The 19702-nt window shown below is 37.4% G+C and overlaps 1 protein-coding gene across 1 annotated transcript; it reads right to left on the bottom strand.

Moving 5' to 3' along the window:
* Positions 1-347: 347 nt before the first annotated feature.
* Positions 348-19479, bottom strand: LOC145779446 (galactocerebrosidase-like). The gene is made up of 8 exons (XM_082591040.1): positions 19079-19479; positions 18526-18798; positions 8323-8628; positions 7474-7844; positions 3747-4003; positions 2887-3026; positions 2350-2497; positions 348-1875 (listed from the first exon to the last, which is right to left on the bottom strand). Exons 1-8 carry the CDS (start codon positions 19477-19479, stop codon positions 1675-1677), a joined length of 2097 nt encoding a protein of 698 aa, XP_082447166.1. The 3' UTR covers positions 348-1674.
* Positions 19480-19702: the final 223 nt, after the last annotated feature.

The raw sequence follows: 19702 nt of genomic DNA, 5'->3' as shown, positions 1-19702 counted from the left end.
CCAAATCCCCATATGACGTTTTTTATCAACCTATGCGAGGTAATAAGCTACAGCTGCTGTGAAGCCCGCTTCCTCAAGAAAGATAAGATGTTTGAATAGCTGCTAGGCGACCTGCTGGCAGCATGGCGATGTCTAACGCTGTGGAAATAAACCTGAGCAAGCATATTCATAAAATTTATCCGACCTTATTCAATGACGCTCGGGACGGAGTGATGCCTATGACAATTAAATTTTACATTGTTGGACATGAAGTTGCAAAAATTATAAATGGTAAAAAAACGTGCTGTGGCTACTCACAGCAAATGCAGACGAAACTCAGAAAATTGGTGAAAATTTTTTTGCGACAACTCAATTCAATTACGACGTCCGATAGAACAAAAACATAACTTCGGTGAAAGTGTAAGGTCCAGAAAACAAACCATCCCACATAGAAAAATTGGTCATTTTTTACATTGATTTATTAACGTCTCCATAGGTTAATGCGAACAGGACGAATTAATAGCGAGCCGGAAGACATTCATTGAAGACATTCCCAGCCAATATTAGTTCTTGTTTACATTGATTTGACGTCTGCAAACGTTAAATGAGCATAAAAAAAGACTAATTTTTTGGCTGAGTTGCGAGTGTTTCAAGTTCGAAACTGCACACAAGATAGTCAATCATTGCTACAAATGAGCAAAATGGCAACGAAAGAAGAAAAAGATTAATTGGCATGATTCCTACGAAACAAAATGAAGATAAACGACCAACACACTTTTATGCAACGTCGGTTTTCGTAACATATTAAACATACTGCATCATCAGGTCAATTGCAAAGTGATTTCAAATCGCATAGAAACTGGCACCGATGTTGAAACATTACAGTGTAGGTGGCAAAGCCCATGGTATGCAATGCATAAACCATTCAGTAACAAGTCAAAATTATTGCGACACATAAAATGATCAGCAGAATATAAAGCACACAACATATTCATTCAATTTGAAGGGTAATTCTCTTATATTGCACGGCGACAGAAAAAAAAGTAAAAAATTAATGCTGCTACAATTTAAAAAATCGTTGTAAACTGTAAACAACTACATCAGTGATCAAGCATTCAACAATGAAATATAAAAGCACCAATCTCTTCCAATTACAGATCAAAGGATAAACTATATACAGTTCTTAGGGTTTAGCCAAAGCACTAAGGTGGTTTGCAAACGTTACAACTAGAGCCGTCGAAGAATGAAAAAACTTTGACGCTTGCAAAGTGAAGTAGTAGTCCAGCTTTACTCTACCCACAAGATCTGCTCTTAATTCTCAAGCAGTTATTGCGTGAGACGGAATGTCATATTCGCTAAGCTGTTACATCGGGCCAAGTAACCTTGCTGCATTTCAAGTCATTGAACAATTCGTCAAAGATACCCGCAGAAGTTTACGCATAAATCAACGTGGTAAAGACTTTAGTACGACATGTCATTGTATTACAAATAGCTGTAAGATAGGTAAATAGTTAAAGTTTAAGTTAATAGTTTAAGTTAAAGTTAAGTTAAAGTTATAGTTAAATTATGTTTGAATATATTCCCAGAAAAAAAAATCTGTCATTTTTACATAAATTCAATGTCTGCAGACGTTGAATCAACGTAAAAATTTCGGATTTTGCTGCCTGAGTGTAGTTTGACACTAGGTTGCGAGAGCTATTGTAATGACTCAACGCTGAAGTCATCGAATTGAGCTAAGGCGAAGTCTTTGGTCCCAATGGCTACGAATCCATTAGCTGGAATTCCATCCGTGTCTTTAATGGTTCTCTCCCAAACAACCACCCCATTGATGTAAGCGTTCATCTTGCCTTCCTTTCCAATTGCCAGGCTGATTGTGTTCCAACCACCCTTGCTCACCTGAACAGAAATGTTCCCACGATGGAATTAAATAATGAGAACGGTGCTACGAGGGTGTAGTCTCTAAAAATACACTTCAATATATGATCAAAATGGGTTAGCTCGTTTTATTTATAAACTGCACTCATCGCCTGTCATGCTATACTCGATATCTCAGAGATACCTCTTACACACCATGCTTGTATCCCTAGTTTTCCGTACCTTTCACCCTTAAGCACAGAACATTGAAACATAAACTTAGTTCGAGAGAAAACATTGCAAGGGACAAATGTTTGGTAGTATGAATATTGAATATGATTGAGTGATATGAGTCATATGACACTTATTATTTTTGCACTTAGATTGCACACAACGTGTAGCCTAGTATTCATACAAAAAACATAAATTACCTTCAGACATAGTAAGTCACAATTTGATGTTGCAAACAATTAAACAAATTAATAAGTCTGATGACAAGTCCAACCACAACCGCACCTGCACATTCCAGCACTTCTCGTCAGAATAACACTTTTTGAGGACATGTTCTCTTTCGAGGTCAGAGCTGATTGTCCAAACACCGCCTACTTTGAGCCACAGAAACAAACCTTTCGCTATCCGGGCGTCGCAACCACCTTTATCGACCCTATCAATAAAGAAAATGAAAGTGTGTTTGGCAGTCGAGCCTAAAAGACAAGAGTACCGATAGACAACGTGCTTCAGCCTTTGGGCGGGCATCACATATATCCGTCACGATACTGCTATCAAACCAGGCTGCAGATGATATCGCAACAATTGAGACTTTGGGGTGGCAGTTTGTCTTTGCGGTAATTAAACGGGATCGCCACAGAAGACAAGACAGGTTATTCATTCCCAACTGAAATAATCTTCTTGGTTGGGATTAATCACTTAACGAACCGATACTCCAGAAACAATTTGATGATACAAATTCTTCTTTCCTTATTGAGTTCAACAAATCAAGCGCTTCCTTTTTCATAGAAATACGTTAACTTTCACGAGCCTATGCCGTTTTACCTTAACGCCAAAAATACACCTTGGCTTCCCTCATTCTTCACAGACACAGTTGCATTAATAGCCGACCAGGAATAGTCTCCGATCAGAGTTATTCCCAGATTGGGATCATCACACCACGTCACTGGCCGTTGAGTGACAACCTACAAAAAAATAACCAGGTGAAATCGAACACTGAATTGCCACTTGTGCTTTATTGCTGTTTAAAAACTCAGAACACTGTTTCAGTCACAAAAACAACTTTAACTGCGTGCAAACCCTCCATTGCCAGCAGGAGAACATCAATCGTTGGACAAATACAGGGAGAATAATGCTATGAAACTTTGCTTTTAGTTTTTTTAATTTTCAACAAATCTTTCGAAGCTGTCAAAGGAACGACCTTCGCTATTTCTTCAAGATCAATTAATTCAACAATGGTCACGTCACAAAGCCATGAACCACACAGAATTGTTCAAGCCATGATCGACACATGTCATCATCATCATCCAAATTCGGTTTTGTCCCCACTAGTGGGGGTGGCCGATTCTTTGCTTGCAGCGATTGCCTTCACTTCTATTCTCCATCTCGATCTGGTCATCGCATCATCCATCGCATCAATGCATCGTCTTTCTTTAGTCCGCCTTTGTTTGCCTCATTCTTCACCTGTTCCTTCCATGTTCTTTTTGGACGTCCCTGTTTCCTCTTACTATCTTTCTTCAAATTCAATGCCTTTCGAAGAAAAATTCCTTCTTCTCTCCCTACATGTCTATACCATCTTAGGAGAGAAATCTTAGGAAATCCATCGTAGAAAACAGCAAAAAAAATTGGTGAAAAGCTTGTGAAGTAAATGGTCTGTCAACGTCTGACAACAGAAAGACACGCACCTGTCTCAGTGTCCACTTATGGTCACCGCTGGTTGCATTGTAAAAGCTTTCAAAAGCTCCCGACTGATCAGCGAAGTTACTTGCTTCACTGAATCCATTGGGATCAAAGTTCTCATGGTAAGGAATCGGAAAAGGCTTCGATGGACTTGGAGCAGGATAACTTCCTTTCTTGGCAGTACTGACCGTAGATAACGTTACAACAACATCCGGTGGTAAATGCAAGCTGAATATCCCTTGTGAGTCGGCAGTGATAACACCTGGAACAACAGCATAAATATATCCAACCGCACAACAACTTGGAGTACAATACTGTACTTAAATTTGCTTTGAAGCTACATCACGTCAATGTGCCATTTTGCATTTCAAAAAGGTGTACAACTACATACGAATACAACTGCTGAAAGTCGGCAAGAGAAAAAAGGGAAACCACAGCGAAGACGGACAAAACAGCATTGAAAGAATTACCTGGAGATAATGAAATCAATGGTAAAAGGTGCGTTGGACAGAACGTATTTGAGGAACGCAATTCTCACTGGTAATCCTAGCCGAAGCAAAACCCACAAAAAGAACGCCACATCTTTGAAAGCTTTCACCAAAGAAATCTCAGTTTGGGTAAAACAGAAAGGGTTTGTTTCTCCAATCAAAGCAATTATTAACACAAAATGCCTTTTTCCAGTGTTTCTATCGGCTAATAAAGTGAAGTACTTATAAAATACAACTTGAGTAAACAAGGCACTTTGTCAAATTATAAGCAAAGAAACTAAGCAACAACACGGCGTGTATTATACAAACACACAAAATTGGGAACTTTTTCGGCAGTGCATTTAGCTCTGGTTTAGCCTTCGAAAAACAAATGTAAATTTTCATTTCCTATTTGAGCAATGCAAAGCAGTTTTCTCAAACAGTTGACAAAGACTAGATATGCAAACAAAAATGTTTACAATTTCATTTCTTGTATATACTTGCGGTGTTGTGGCTTGGTTTTGTGTGCTTATGGTTAAAATATATCTTTAACAAAATGGTTGTAAAGTATGGTACCGCACTGCATTAAAAGAATTACCGTAGGTAGTGTGCAGGGCTGCGATTTTTGCCTTTTTCGGTGACGAGGTCACTCGACACGCGCCATCACTATTCGACAAACGCCGTGCCTTATGAAAAAAAAAAAAAAAAAAAAAAATAGGAAAATAAAAATAAAAAAAAAAGCTGAGAGAGGACTAAACATCGTCAGGTCGAGGAACAATCGGGGGGGGGGGGCATCACGTGATGCAATCATAAAAGTGCTGACTTACGTAAACTTTCTTGCGCCAGGTAGCCTACTTCAAAGCAAGGTCTAAAAGCGACGCTTCACACGCGAAACTCCCAAGGCGTCAGCGCCGCCATTTTGAACACTGCGGGAGAATGCTTTGATCGAAGTTCCAACGCCTGGCATCAAACATTTCGCAACACACGCTTCGTGCTATTCGACACAACGGGTTTCTTTTATAGATGAAATAACCTAGGCTACGTTGAGTTGTCAACGTCTATGCCAGTTTGTATTTCGCGTTTGAGCCAATTAACAATATTGCTCTGGTAAAATGACTGTTGGATACTTGCTATGAAAGTTTTTCACATGTAGAAAACAGCCTAGTTTCCGACCAGATGTTCAGAAATACAAATAAAAAAGCCGCTATTTTTATGGAAAGGAGTTCTCTTCCAGAACATTTTGAACACTGCGGGAAAATGCTTTGATCGAAGTTCTAACGCCTGCCATCAAACATTTCGCCACACACGTTTCGTGCTATTCGACACAACGGGTTTCTTTTATAGATAAAATAACTGAAGTAGGCTACTTTTAGTTGTCAACGTGTTTGCAAGTGTGTATTTATGTCTGACTTATGCATTTGTTGTTCCAAGATTGCTGAAATGTTTTGCAATGTGAATAAAGAATAGTAGACAGATAAACACGGTTGGAAGTCGACTTCCTTCCACTAAAAGAGTTTCTGTGATTACGTAATGGGCGATGCTGCACATTCACAAAAGCACACAACCCAGCTAGCAAAACCCGTCGTTTTTACATTGATTCAACGTCTGCAGATGTTGAATCACAATGCATGACATGTATCAACAAGTTTGCTGGCTGGGAAGTCTGGACATTTGCAGGAAATTTGTCTCGCACCAGGCGAGATGCCATCCTTTGAAAGATTTAACAATGATGGATTTATGTAGCCAGTGCATGATGACGAAAACAAATTTAAGATTTCCTTTCTGTTATATAACTTAAAGCAGGTGATTGATACACGAGAAAATAATCGCAGAAGCACATAATAAAAGAACACAATAAAGCCTACTTATTACGCAAGTTTTTTACATCAAGAAAATAGCCTAGTTTCCGACCAGATGTTCAGAATCAGAGATAAGAAAGGTCGCTATATATAAGAGTTCGCTTTTAGAAGAATAGTAGGTAGAGGTAGTCACTGGGAGTGGACATTTATTGGACAAGGCAAGGTAATAGGCAAGTTGTAAACACAGCATAGCTTTGCCCAACTACAGATAGGATAATCTTCAGTTAGTCAGTATCCGGTAATGACTAAAAAACGATAGAATCCTCCGACAACACGGATGGCAAAAGCTTCGGTCGGTCTTACCGAGAAGCGGTTATGGTTCAGCAAACAGCGAGTGAAGTGCGCGATCTGTTCGAAAGAGCTATCGAGAGAAGCATTGCCACGTCACTTTGGAACTTATCATTCAGGTAAACTTCCGGCTAATAGCGTTTAGTAGCCTAGCGTCGCAAAGCATTCTCAATTTTGAACATGTTTAATTGAAAAGGGGTAAGCAAAAGCATGCTTCTCGACGAGACAGTGATAACGTTTCTGAGTTTGCCCAAGCACAACCAACAAGCAGTTCAAGTTCGGTCGGTGAGCTTCCATCTGCAAATATAAGGCCAGGCCCTGGCGATAGCACGTCTTCACTAGATGTTCAAGCTCATCAGGAAGCGATCAGGAAGTTGCAACGACGTCTCAATCTCATGTTGAAGTACCACCAACAATCGATAGATCTAGGTCTGAAGCTGGAACGCTCTCCAACGAGTTACGAGACGAACTACGGTAAACACATCTAACATCTTCGGCTGATTTCTGTAACTTGCAGTGCTGTATATCCATTCTTACCTAAGAGTTTTTAACACAGAAAAATTTAAATCATAAAAAAATGGCTGGCGTTATAGTGGAAGAAACTCGACGCAACAGGCCAAGTTCCTCCGCCATAAAGCAAACGGCGACTACGAATCAAGCATTCGCTTCAAAGGCAAACCATCTCGCCATTACAAAATCGCTGATCGATGCGATGAACGTACTGGGCGATCGCTTATAATCGAACGCTTATAATCTAACTCTTGTGACGTCATACCACTATTCGACAAACAAACGCAGAATTTTTGGTCGTTCGACAAGAAAGAAAAAATCGCAGCCCTGGTAGTGTGTGGGACAAGTTACATAACATCACACAACAGATTATCAAATTAATGATTAGTTGGTAAGACACATTAAATATTAACTTATCGTGGTTTCGAAAATGTACGTAAAATCACAAAACACGCTTAAAAAAGTCTCAGGTTCGCAATGAAGTTGCCGGGCATGTGTAATTGTCATCCTTGTCATAATAGAGGCCAAACACTAAAGAAGGAGTTGTTTTATCAAGTGATAAAACAGTAAAGAAATTTCTTTTTATCGGATCCACTGAAAGATTGTACCTTTATCAACAAAGATCTGTTCCGGAGTGGAAGATGATCCAAGGTTGCTCATCCAGAATCTTAATTTATTGATTTTCCCCTTGAAACTTCCTCCGATCACAAATGATGCATTTTGGCTCTCCACTGTATACTTTGGCAAAGGAGGCCGTATACAGATGGAGCGATCGTGTGACATTGTCTCTATAATGATGGTTAAACTGCCCTTTCCATCTGTCAATGACACATAACTACCTCCCTTAGCCAAGTGGCCAACAGTGTGCAGATACGACCATCCGGGCTTTGTAAACTGAGTGGTGTGAGCTGTAATCCACAAAGGGTCGGCAAGGTCATAGTATCCGCTCCATGGCTCGTTAGCTGTCATTAAACTAGATCTGGAGAAAAACATATTAAAATCTTTAACTTCTTGAATATGTCTTATATATGTCACATATGAATTATGGTACTACGACAGTTTATCGAACGACTATTGATCGAACGACAGTTAATCGAAACGACAGTTTCTCGAACGACAATTAATCGAAACGACTGTTTATCGAAACGACTGTTCACCGAACACAATTTATCGAACGACAGTTAATCAAAAACCTAACCCTAACCCCTAATCCTAACCCTTAACCCCTGAGTGTTCAATTGCATATGTGCTTCGTCGTTTGATAAAGTGTCGTTTCGATTAACAGTCGGTCGATGAACTGTCGTTACGATAAACAGTCGGTTTGATGAACTGTCGTTTTGATGAATTGTTGTTAGATAAACAGTCTTTCGATAATCAAAATGTGACATTAAATGCTTTTTCACAACCAAAGCAAGCAATGAGCATAGAATTAATGCATGAACTATTCTTAAAACCACCTTTTGTATGGAAGATCGTCGTAATAACTTGCAATCAAATTCCATGCAATGGTCGCTGTCATGTTTCCATTTACATGATTCTGATTCAATATCCTTGCCCAGCAGCCGGCACCAACTTCATCATTGAAAGTGCTGTAGTCTTCACTAGCCCACAATGGTTTGTTAGTTTCCACAGCCTTGGCAGTTGATACTGTTCCAGGGTAATGGGCTCCGATGACTCCAACAGCTTTTGCCAATTCAGCATCATCCAAAATGGAATAAGAAATACTCACAAAAGAGTCATCATCAGCAATGATAATCACGTTACTGTTGAAATTAGAGGAAGATGTATATATGTCATAAAGATATTATCACACAACATTCAATAAGTTATATGGATTGTTTCATGATTTCTTTTAGCAATAAGCTTTGCAGTGCTATTGTATAATGGCAATATTTTCCACAGAAAATATCATTTGTGCAATGTGCACATCATTGCTGTAGAAATTGAGAGTAGAACGTCTTGTGGCAAAAATAAACAATACAAATTTAAACTCTTGATAGTTGTAATCCAGGATGCAGCATGTGAAATATATATAATACTGTTATAACGGGTCTGCTACTATTCGGCTAGTCCGATTCGGCTGATCCGATTCGGCTAGTCCGATTCGGCTGTTACCCTTTTCGGCTACAGCCCGATTCGGCTAGTCCGATTTGGCTGATCCGATTCGGCTAGTTCCCTATTGGGCTACAGTCTTCATCAGTTAGTTCCCTATTCGGCAATTTTTTGAAAATCCAACGATAATCCTTCTGTAATCCAACATCGTTTCTTTTGCATTCCGACAAAGAAAAACAAATTGAAATGAAATTTAGCGTAATATGTTTGAACTATTAAATTGAACTGTTTGCTCACATAAAATGGACAACAACGTCTTCTGTTTATTTAGAGAATGTTGTAATATCGCTTCTTTTATAATTGAAATCACCGAAGCTTTAGATGAGTGGGGTTTAGACCTAACCATTGAGATCTTAAAACAAAAAAAACGAATTAAATTTATTTTTGAACTATCAATGTTTGCTCAGATAAAATTGACGTGTATCATGCATCGCCGTCTGCATGCAAACTTAGTATATATTAGACTCCTCTACTATTACAAAATTCTAAATTCAACGACGCCTTCTGTTTATTTGCAGTAGAGAATTTTGTATTTTATTCCACAATAGTTGATCTCGAAGCTTTAGATGAGTGGAGTTTAGACCTAACCACTGAGATCATAAATCATATTTATGACACCGGTTCATGGCGATCTATACTACTGGCCATCCCAACGTGGCAACAGTCAAATAATGTGGGGGCCTATTAAGTTTTGGCAACTAACAGATATTAGGCGTAAAAAAGGCGTTTTGCATGAATTATTACTAAAAACAAATACTTCTGGATTAGAAAACGAAGTTTTTAACATACGGACTGTTGTGAAAGTTGGGTCACTCTTGATTTCGTGTACCTTGATTCTGTTGATATCTTGATTTTCATGGTATTCTTAACATGTACCGTAGCTATTGTCCTGGTTTCTTCCCACTTATTTAATAATGTTACATCTTAATTACGTTTTGGCACTGTATTTACAATTTTTAGGCTAAAAAACATTACTTGACCAATGAAAATTGCTGATTTCATGTTGTAACATTTATCTCAGTCGCTATATTGAAATTTTGTATAGGCCCCCACATTATTTGGCTGTTGCCACGTTGGGATGGCCAGTAGTATAGATCGCCATGCACCGGTTACATCCCTAGTGATATGGTACGTTCCATATTCATAACTTTACCAGAGAAAACCGGAGCAACAGAATGCTCACTCCACAGAACAATTAGCCTTGTGAATTACGTAACAAACAGCTTACTCCGAATCATGTTGATGAGATTGAGAACAAAACTACAATCGGAAATTTCAACAGCACAGTTTTTATTTGTTCCAGACAAAGGGACCACAAAAGGAGTTTTTACATTAAAAATGATAACAGAGAAATGTATGTCCGGTTCTTCTGTTTATTTAGAGAATTTTGTATTTTAATTCGACAATATGGTATCTTTTGCATTCTTGCATTTTATCCAGTGCTTACCTTTGAGTGCCTTCCCAGACGGCAAAATCCGTCATTTTTACATTCATTCAACGTCTGCAGACGTTGAATCAATGTAAAAATGACGAGTTTTGATGTCTGGGTTCGTTCAAAATATGTGTTTTACATGAAAACAACAGTTTTCATGATTACCAATAGGGGTTAATGAGATAAAGTCTCAACGAAAACGTGTCAACGAAAAAAACACAGTTGCCAAATAGCGTTTGCCATAAAAGATGAAGTTAAAACCTAAGTGGCAGTTTAGAGTAAACCTGGGTTTCGGCGTTACATCACCTGAAATTCCTTTGGTTAGTTCCTTCGTTAGAATTGATTCTACATATGCTTTCAAAAGTTTAATTTTGGTCTTTGTTGTCATTTTGCGATTCCTGAAGACTGTGCTCATTTTACTGAAAGTATCCTTTGCTATAGCGATTCTCTTTTTAATTTCAGTGTCACTTTGCCATCGCAAGTTATAGTGTACCCAAGATACTTCAATTTATCAACTTGTTTCACACCATTGAGTGCAACACACCATTGAGCGTATGGTTGCAATTTGGATAAGTTTTCTTTTTTGATACGGTCATACATTCTGTTTTTGAATTTAACTCTAAACCCATTGGTGTACTGTTATTGACAGCACAATTTAATAAGTCCTGTAGATCGTTTGCAGATTCTGCTATCAGGACTGTATCATCATTCATCAGCGTATCTCAAGCTTGTTGCATTTTGTACCCCAACCTTTACTCCATTCATATGTTCGATGTCTCTTAAAATCATCTCACTGTAAGCGTTGATAAGATCTGGAGATCGGACACATCTCTCTGTTATCATTTTTGATGTAAAAATTCCTTTTGTGGTCCCTTTGTCAGGAACAAATAAAAACTGTGCTGTTGAAGTTTCCGATTGTAGTTTTGGTCTCAATCTCATCATCATGATTTGGAGTAAGGATGTGCCGATTAATTGGCATCGGAATCGGCAGGTATCGGCAACTTTTGGAGAATCGGCATCGGAAAAAAATGCCGATTCTTTATCAAAGTTTCCTAATCAAAAGTAGCGCGAGCGCGTGGAAATACCGATCAAAGAATGGCTTCTCTGAACAACCGCATCAGAGTTAACTAGCATTCGGAGAGCGGTAGTCTAAAATCTAAATTATGACGATTGCCCGCCATTTTGTAAACTCTTGTTTAGTAGGCACGAGATCAAAATACTTTCTTTCTTTCAAATGACGAAAAACGTTCAGTGAAAATCAGACCAGATAAAGTATAAAAGTTGAATGATTTCACCGTTAGAAGTTAAAGGAGAAATGGATTGTTACGTAACAGTTATTATTTTAGTGCCGCTTGCAGTATGCGAGGCGCTAAAAGCAAGAAGATAAAAAGCGAGGGAGTATAAACTGCAAAGAAAATGAGAGCAACTGTCTGAAAGATTCAAAACGCTTTTAGAAAAAAACAAAGGGCGCCAATGGAAAACAACGAGTGAAGTTGCAAGTTATATCTTTTCAAACGCTGAATTGCAGTGAATTAATCTTGTCACTTAGTAAACACGCGAAAAAAGATTACCTAAAAGATTGCAAATAAATTGCTTTCGTCACCACCATCGTCGATCGAAAGCGAAGGAATTTTTAGCACAGGTGGCAATATTTTTACGCCTCAACGGAACAAACTTACTTCAGCAACTGGAGAAAAGTTGATGTTATTGCATTTTAATTTACGTGCCTTTAATTTTGAATATTAAAAAGCGGAAATGTTCTTTGTAATTATTGTTTAATCGTTGTAAAATTTGCAGTTACTGAAAGTTGCTTAATGTTAATTTACCAAGCAGAGAGAAGTAAATTCCAAGTACTGTATAGGCCGATTACGCTAAATGCGTTCAACAAACAATCGTGTGATTGCGCAAACGTAATCAAACCAGCTACCCGGTAATCTTCACGTGTTTGCTAAGCAACAAGATTGGCTGCAACTCTGCGTTCAAAAACAATAGTAATTTCTTCACAAGATGTTTTTCTTTTTTCGCCTATTGATACACTTTGAATGCAAGGCTGGTGTGTTACTTTTTTAAAGGTTTTTGTATATTCAATACCGCTGCGTTCATTTTCTTTTACACTCTAGTCTTTTTCTCTTCTTGTTTCTGGCACCTTCTTGAAAAATACTGCAAACCGCACAAGATAATATTTTGCACACTGCATTAAGCTACGTTTATTTTGAACTCTGTGAGCAATGGCGATATTTCTCTTTTCACTGATTTCCGCAACAAATAAAACGCGTGTCTATCACCACTTTGTAGCGCGCAAGAAGTGAAGAACTACCGTAAAAAATCACGCTGTCTAGAGCAGGCGACAAAGTGAACGCTTTTAGACATTTCAAAGGCAGCAACTTGTAACAAAATCGCAACCACTTGTAGAGTGCCAACTAAAAGCAGCTTTAATCATTTAACCAAAAAATCGGCATCGGAATCGGCAAATATTTAAGAATCGGCATCGGCAAAAATTTTGTAATCGGCACATCCCTAATTTGGAGTAAGCTGTTTGTTACGTAATTCACAAGGCTAATTGTTCTGTGGAGTGAGCATTCTGTTGCTCCGATTTTCTTTGGTAAAGTTATGAATATGGAAAGTACCATATCACTAGGGATGTAACCGGTGTCCACTGGCGCCGACTTACGGGGTGGCCATGCCATCCCATAACCGCTGTGGCAGCCACCCCGCTTAGGTTACATTACTTACTGCAAATAAATGTAATTTGAACGGACGTTTAAATCTTTTTTTGATCATTGGTTTTCGCTTCAAGTCAACGTAAAGCAAGAGGTGAACCAATACAGTATTGCAAAGAAAATGATTGTTTTTGTCACAAGCATGATACTCGCGTAACATCAAGCAAGCTACGTGAAGATTACGCAACACGTGGCTACGATTTTTTCCTTGTTGTTGTTGCGATCGTTTTATTTGATACTTGTCATAAGTCATTGTTACATTTGTTAGGTTTACAATGGGATTTATTAATCAATAAAATACGATCTTTCCATTGCCTCCCTCAAAAATCTTTTTTGAAAAATTTTAAACTGCTCATAAAATCGCTATAAATTATGACAGCTATAAAATACTTGGAAATAAAATTATCTCGATGATTGATAGCTCCACCCCCTAAATGAATATTTATTTTCAAATTTTATTCAAAAAATGCAATTTTCGAAACTTTTTGAGTTTTATTTAAAAAGTGCACCTAGTAAAGCAGCAGTTTTAACGTTCTGCAAATTTACACGTTTACATGATTCTATTCGAGGAAAGCTACACCCCCTGCCAATTCCCAATAATGAAAGCAGCCTTTTTCAATTAGTCAAGATTTTGTATTTTGAATTATTTTCCGATTTCAATTGGAGTGTACTGTCATCTACTTCTTGCTTTAATTTCTACTTTGTTATCTACTTCATGCAGTAATATTGCGTGTCAATGCGTGACAAATTGTGAGGCGGGAATTTATTGGTCTGACATAGGAGTTGCTTGTTACATCATAGAAAAAATTACACAAAGTCGTCCTGTAAAAGTTTTCTCCGACATTCCAGTTTTATTCAGCTTAAAGATGCCACCGAAAAAGCGTTCAACTGTCGCAACTGTTTGATCTATTTGCAAGCAATGAAACAAGATCATTAATGCTTCCAAACGTGGTCTGCATTGTGAAAATATACTTATTGTTGCCTTCCACCACCTGCGAGGCGGAGCGATCGTTTAGTAGTGCACTCAGGCGCATAAAAACCTACTTGTGATCTACCATGACGCAACAGCGATAGAACCACATCCTAATTTTAAATGTTTATCAAGCTGAAGCTTAACGGTTACAACTTGACCAGTTGATTAACAGTTGGATTGACAGAGCTGCCGTTCGCAAAAATACTTTTGCCAAATACTAAGTGTCAGAGCGACAACGTAACAATAAAATTCACGACATACCTCCTGTGCTTTGTTGTAAAGTTGCTTTGTAAATTAATTATCGAGCTACAAATCAGGTGTGAAAAGACAATTGCATCTACGAAACACGCTTAGTAAAAAACAAAAACATGCAGTTTGAAAGTTTTTAGGTTGCCATATTGTGCTATCCGCCACCCCGTGCAAAAATAAAAGTCGGCGCCTATGCCGGTGTCATAAATATGATTTATGATCTCAGTGGTTAGGTCTAAACCCCACTCATCTAAAGCTTCGAGATCAAAATACAAAATTCTCTACTGTAAATAAACAGAAGGAGTCGTTAGATTTTGTTTTTTTTAATAATTTGTAATAGTTGATAGTGGAATTGTGTAAATTTGTAATAGTGGAATTTTGTAATAGTTGAGGATTATAATATATTCTAAGTTTGCATGCAGACGGCGATGCATGACACATGTCAATTTCATCTGAGCAAACAGTAATAGTTCAAAAATAAATTTAATTCGCTTTTTAGTTTTAAGATCTCAATGGTTAGGTCAAAACCCCACTCATCTAAAGCTTCGATAATTTCAACTATAAAAGAAATTTAATAATTCGAACAGTTTTCGCTAAATTTGTCGGAATGCAAAAGAAACGATGTTGGATTTTGTTGGATTACAGAAGGATTATCGTTGGATTTTCAAAAAATTGCCGAATAAGGAACTAACCGCTAAAGACTGTAGCCCAATAGGGAACTAGCCGAATCGGATCAGCCAAATCGGACTAGCCGAATCGGGCTGTAGCCGAAAAGGGTAACAGCCGAATCGGACTAGCCGAATCGGATCAGCCGAATCGGACTAGCCGAAACGGGCCATTCCGGTTATAACATCAGTAGTCTTGTAATGAGCTTTTGTTGTTTCAGTATAATTACAATCAGATTATTAATTACAGAAATATTAATTACAATCAGATCAAGGAATGATACTAACTCTCAGGGTATGCAGTTTAGCTTACTTTAAGGACAGTTACTCCATTCAGCAGTAGGGTGGAGTAAAAAATAAAAAAATTGAATTTCAAAAAGTGGTCTTGATATATGGCCCCAAATATCAAATGAAATACTTCTATCATAATTTTGGGTTCTTGCACCCTCTAGTGGCCGTGTAATTTCACCAAACGAGCTGAAAATAGCTAATTTTGCCATATCTCGATAACCGCTTATACTAGAAAGTTAGTTTTTGGCTTAAATGCTGCAGAAGTAACATGTTTCTATCTTATTTCCAAAGAACTTTCTCTTAAAAATGTGCAGAAAAAAAGTTACAAGCAAATTACTGATTTTTTAAAGTAAAATCAAGCACTGATGCAGTGGGTGGGATGTCAAAAGTGTATAATGATTGATCTTATGACTGTGAACTACTTTTAAAAACTTACTCAAACAAATGAAGTCCTCTTCTAGCATAAATGCACTTGATCTTAGCCATCAAAGAATCAATAAAACAGTCTAGTTTTAAAATAGACTTCGGGTAACCCACTATTTTTATGGCTGATTCACACTGTCACAGTTCGGCTTCGATGAGGCAGAATATAGTTTTGTTTTAGAAATTCTTAAATAAACTAAATTCATTGTGTGCATATTTGATTTGTATTTCAAATGTCATATTGAAGTCAAAGCGCTTAGTGTGAATCAGTCCTTCACATTCTTACAGCTGTTGCATGGTTTGCATCACACAACTCCATATTGAAAACACAAAAATTTCAAAGCTGGTTTCAGCATCACACAGTATTAGTCTGCACAAACATTAAAAGCATGTTTGGTATTGAAGAATTTTATCAGCTTTCGGGACTGTAGTTTTTGTCTGATAGTGATGAGGCCATCTCTACGTTTTAATCCAGATACATGAGCAGATGCTTCAGTCACCACTTTCACATGTCTTTCCACTGCCTGGTTGTGGCAATGATGATTGAGCCTTAATGGTGATTTTCTCAGATTTTTTAGCTCGAGGTCTGACAAGTTCTTGATTGCTGGCAGCTGTTCGATATCTTTGAAGTTTAAGTTGACAATTTGGTGAAAAGATTTAGCCTTTATGTTAATAACTGGAATTTGGAACAATCTTATGTTGGTGTCAATGTTGCTAAATATGATTGAGTTGAACTAGATCTTCAATATTTAGAGGTTGGGTCGATTGTTCATTCAAGATGATTGACTCTTGCATGTCGAATATTGAGGTTCTATGTGGGACAGAGTGAGCCATCAAGCAATCTGAAATATCTTGCACAATTTTGTATGGAGGTGTATTTTCCATCGTGGTTTGAAATCAGAATGCACAATTCCATTGTTGATAGTGCTAAGAATTTCTTCAATATTGTTTTCCTTGTCACAAAGCTGCCTAATACACGAATTCGCACCATTGCACTATCTGTGTTACAAAGAAATGCATATTTTGCACATCCAGAAAATGTTTTGCTGGGAATGCTTGGTGATAATGATGAAGGCCTCCGAAGACTTGCAATAAACAAGATCACAGATATGCATAAATCAAACGCACAATACCACATTCCAATTGACAACTTTGAAGGTGGGTATCTATGTAAATGAACCCAAACCTCCAAACAGCAACATTGATACCAACATCAGATTGTTCCAAATTCCAGTTATTAACATCAAGGCTAAATCTTTTCACCAAGTTGTCAACTTAAACCTCAAAGATATTGAACAGCCGCCAGTAATCAAGAACTTGTCAGACTTCGAGCTAAAAAATCTGAGAAAATCACCATTAAGGCTCAATCATCATTGCCACAACCAGGCAGTGGAAAGACATGTGAAAGTGGTGACTGAAGCATCTGCTCATGTATCTGGATTAAAACGTAGAGATGGCCTCATCACTATCAGACAAAAACTAAAGTCCCGAAAGCTGACGAAATTCTTTAATACCAAACATGATTTTAATGTTTGTGCAGACTAATACTGTGTGATGCTGAAACCAGCTTTGAAATTTTTGTGTTTTCAATATGGAGTTGTGTGATACAAACCATACAACAGCTGTAAGAATGTGAAGGACTGATTCACACTAAGCGCTTTGACTTCAATATGACATTTGAAATACAAATTAAATATGCACACAATGAATTTAGTTTATTTAAGAATTTCTAAAACAAAACTATATTCTGCCTCATCGAAGCCGAACTGTGACAGTGTGAATCAGCCATAAAAATAGTGGGTTACCCGAAGTCCATTTTAAAACTAGACTGTTTTATTGATTCTTTGATTGCTAAGATCAAGTGCATTTATACTAGAAGAGGACTTCATTTGTTTGAGTAAGTTTTTAAAAGTAGTTCTACTTGATGGGGTATGTTTCACAGTCATAAGATCAATCATTATACACTTTTGACATCGCACCCACTGTATCAGTGCTTGATTTTACTTTAAAAAATCAGTAATTTGCTTGTAACTTTTTTTCTGTACATTTTTAAGAGAAAGTTCTTTGGAAATAAGATAGAAACATGTTACTTCTGCAGCATTTAAGCCAAAAACTAACTTTCTAGTATAAGCGGTTATCGAGATATGGCAAAATTAGCTATTTTCAGCTCGTTTGGTGAAATTGCACGGCCACTAGAGGGTGCAAGAACCCAAAATTATGATAGAAGTATTTCATTTGATATTTGGGGCCATATATCAAAACCACTTTTTGAAATTCAATTTTTTTATTTTTCACTCCACCCTATTCAGCAGCATTAAAGGGATGTGATATTTTGTAAGATACAAGTGTAAAATTTTACACTGTCAATGACCCAACTTGTGTCAGATATTTTCAACCTACATAAGCATGCCATTTGCAAAGGTGGGGCTTTTGAAGCTTTCTCAGCATCAGAGTACAATTTTCACAACCAATTTTGCAACAATTGCGAACCATACTTTGAACTTAATGAATAGCCTACTGTGCAGATGATGTAAACTCTTTTTTACAATGCAGTTGCACACAACCAATTAATTTACAATTAAATAGCAATAACTTCAAAACTTGTATCTTGAAGAACAATCACTGCAGAAACTGTTTCGACTTTTTAAGTCTCATCAGTGCAGTAATGACTACAAAAACTACATTGATTTTCAAAAATGGTAGGTCTCTGGTTAGGATGTTCTTTATTAATATATTATACATGATTGTAGCATGTAGTAAAGCAAGGGTAAGTGATATTACATATACTCACTCACTTAAAGCCAAAAGCATCTAGAATCTTCCGCAGTTCCTTTATGTATGCTACATTATACGGCCTTTCATTCCAAATACCAATGTAGTCAATGGTCAAGTTATGGTAAACTTTTGCACCTTGAACCCATTTGACAATGCATGTCGCTGCTAATGTGACATTTTCGTATGGCCAAGAACTCCCCTGCCCTATCCAGCCTGGCCATCCCCAAGGAAGGCCAATTAACTTAATTTCTGGGTTTCGAAGTTTTGCTTCTTTCATAAGCCACCATTCGTACCTAAGGAGAAAAAACATGTAAAATTAAAATGGACATAATGAAATGGGTCTTAATATTCTAATATCTGCTAATTTTTGAAAAAGTGTGGAATAAAACCTTAAATTAACTGCATTGCAAGTTAAAAGAGGACCATTAACACCTACGTTAACAAAAATATTTGAGTGCAGAAGCATGCTTTAATAGTTTAATAGTAAACATACAAATTAAGCAACATACTAAATTTCATAACCTATGCAGTATGCAACCATGCATATAAATAAAAAAAGCTTGCAGACCATACCCTCTGGTATAATTTTCATCAGTTGCACTTCGCATGTGAGAATGTTCCGTTCCTTCAGTACTCTGAGCATCACCACCAATCTCAACTTTCAAGATGTGCAAAGATGCTCCAAATCCAGGTAAAAACAAATAATCTAAAATTTCATTTCTTGCTTTAACCGGATAGTTAACAAGCAGTCTACTTGTTGCACCCCCACCAGAAAGACCTCCGATTCCATCAAATGTGCGACTGACTCCAGAAATATCATCAATCTTGTAGGATGAAACTAATGTACCATCAAAACTTTTAAAATCAAAATATCTTTGAAAATTAAGAACACCTGGATTTCCAAATTTCCATTTTTCTATACCCAGCGATAAATGCAAAATGGCTAAATTTCCAACTACAACTACTTTCATCATTGTACCAAACTACTAATATCCTAAAATGTATAGCTGACTGAAACAAGTTGAACAACATTCATACCAAAAAAATTAGGTGCAAATATAGAATCCGCCACCCTAGTCAACATGACGTCACAAAACGGACGCAACTACTACATAAGGGGTGAAAAAAAGGATGCTGAAAAGCGGCGGAATGAAGGTGATAAAGCGGAATGGATATGGATTTTTTAACAATTGATTG

The sequence above is a fragment of the Aplidium turbinatum genome, chromosome 11 (genome assembly GCF_918807975.1).
Source record: "Aplidium turbinatum chromosome 11, kaAplTurb1.1, whole genome shotgun sequence".
Lineage (NCBI taxonomy): Eukaryota > Metazoa > Chordata > Ascidiacea > Aplousobranchia > Polyclinidae > Aplidium > Aplidium turbinatum.
This window is presented reverse-complemented; position numbering and strand designations above follow the sequence as displayed.

Excerpts from the sequence above, each read along its gene's own strand:
- LOC145779446 (XM_082591040.1), bottom strand. The coding sequence starts at position 19,479 with ATGATGAAAGTAGTTGTAGTTGGAAATTTAGCCATTTTGCATTTATCG. Across the intron at positions 7,845-8,322 it reads GACGATCTTCCATACAAAAG|ATCTAGTTTAATGACAGCTA; the intron begins GTGGTTTTAAGA and ends GTTTTTCTCCAG. Across the intron at positions 3,027-3,746 it reads ATAAGTGGACACTGAGACAG|GTTGTCACTCAACGGCCAGT; the intron begins GTGCGTGTCTTT and ends ATTTTTTTGTAG.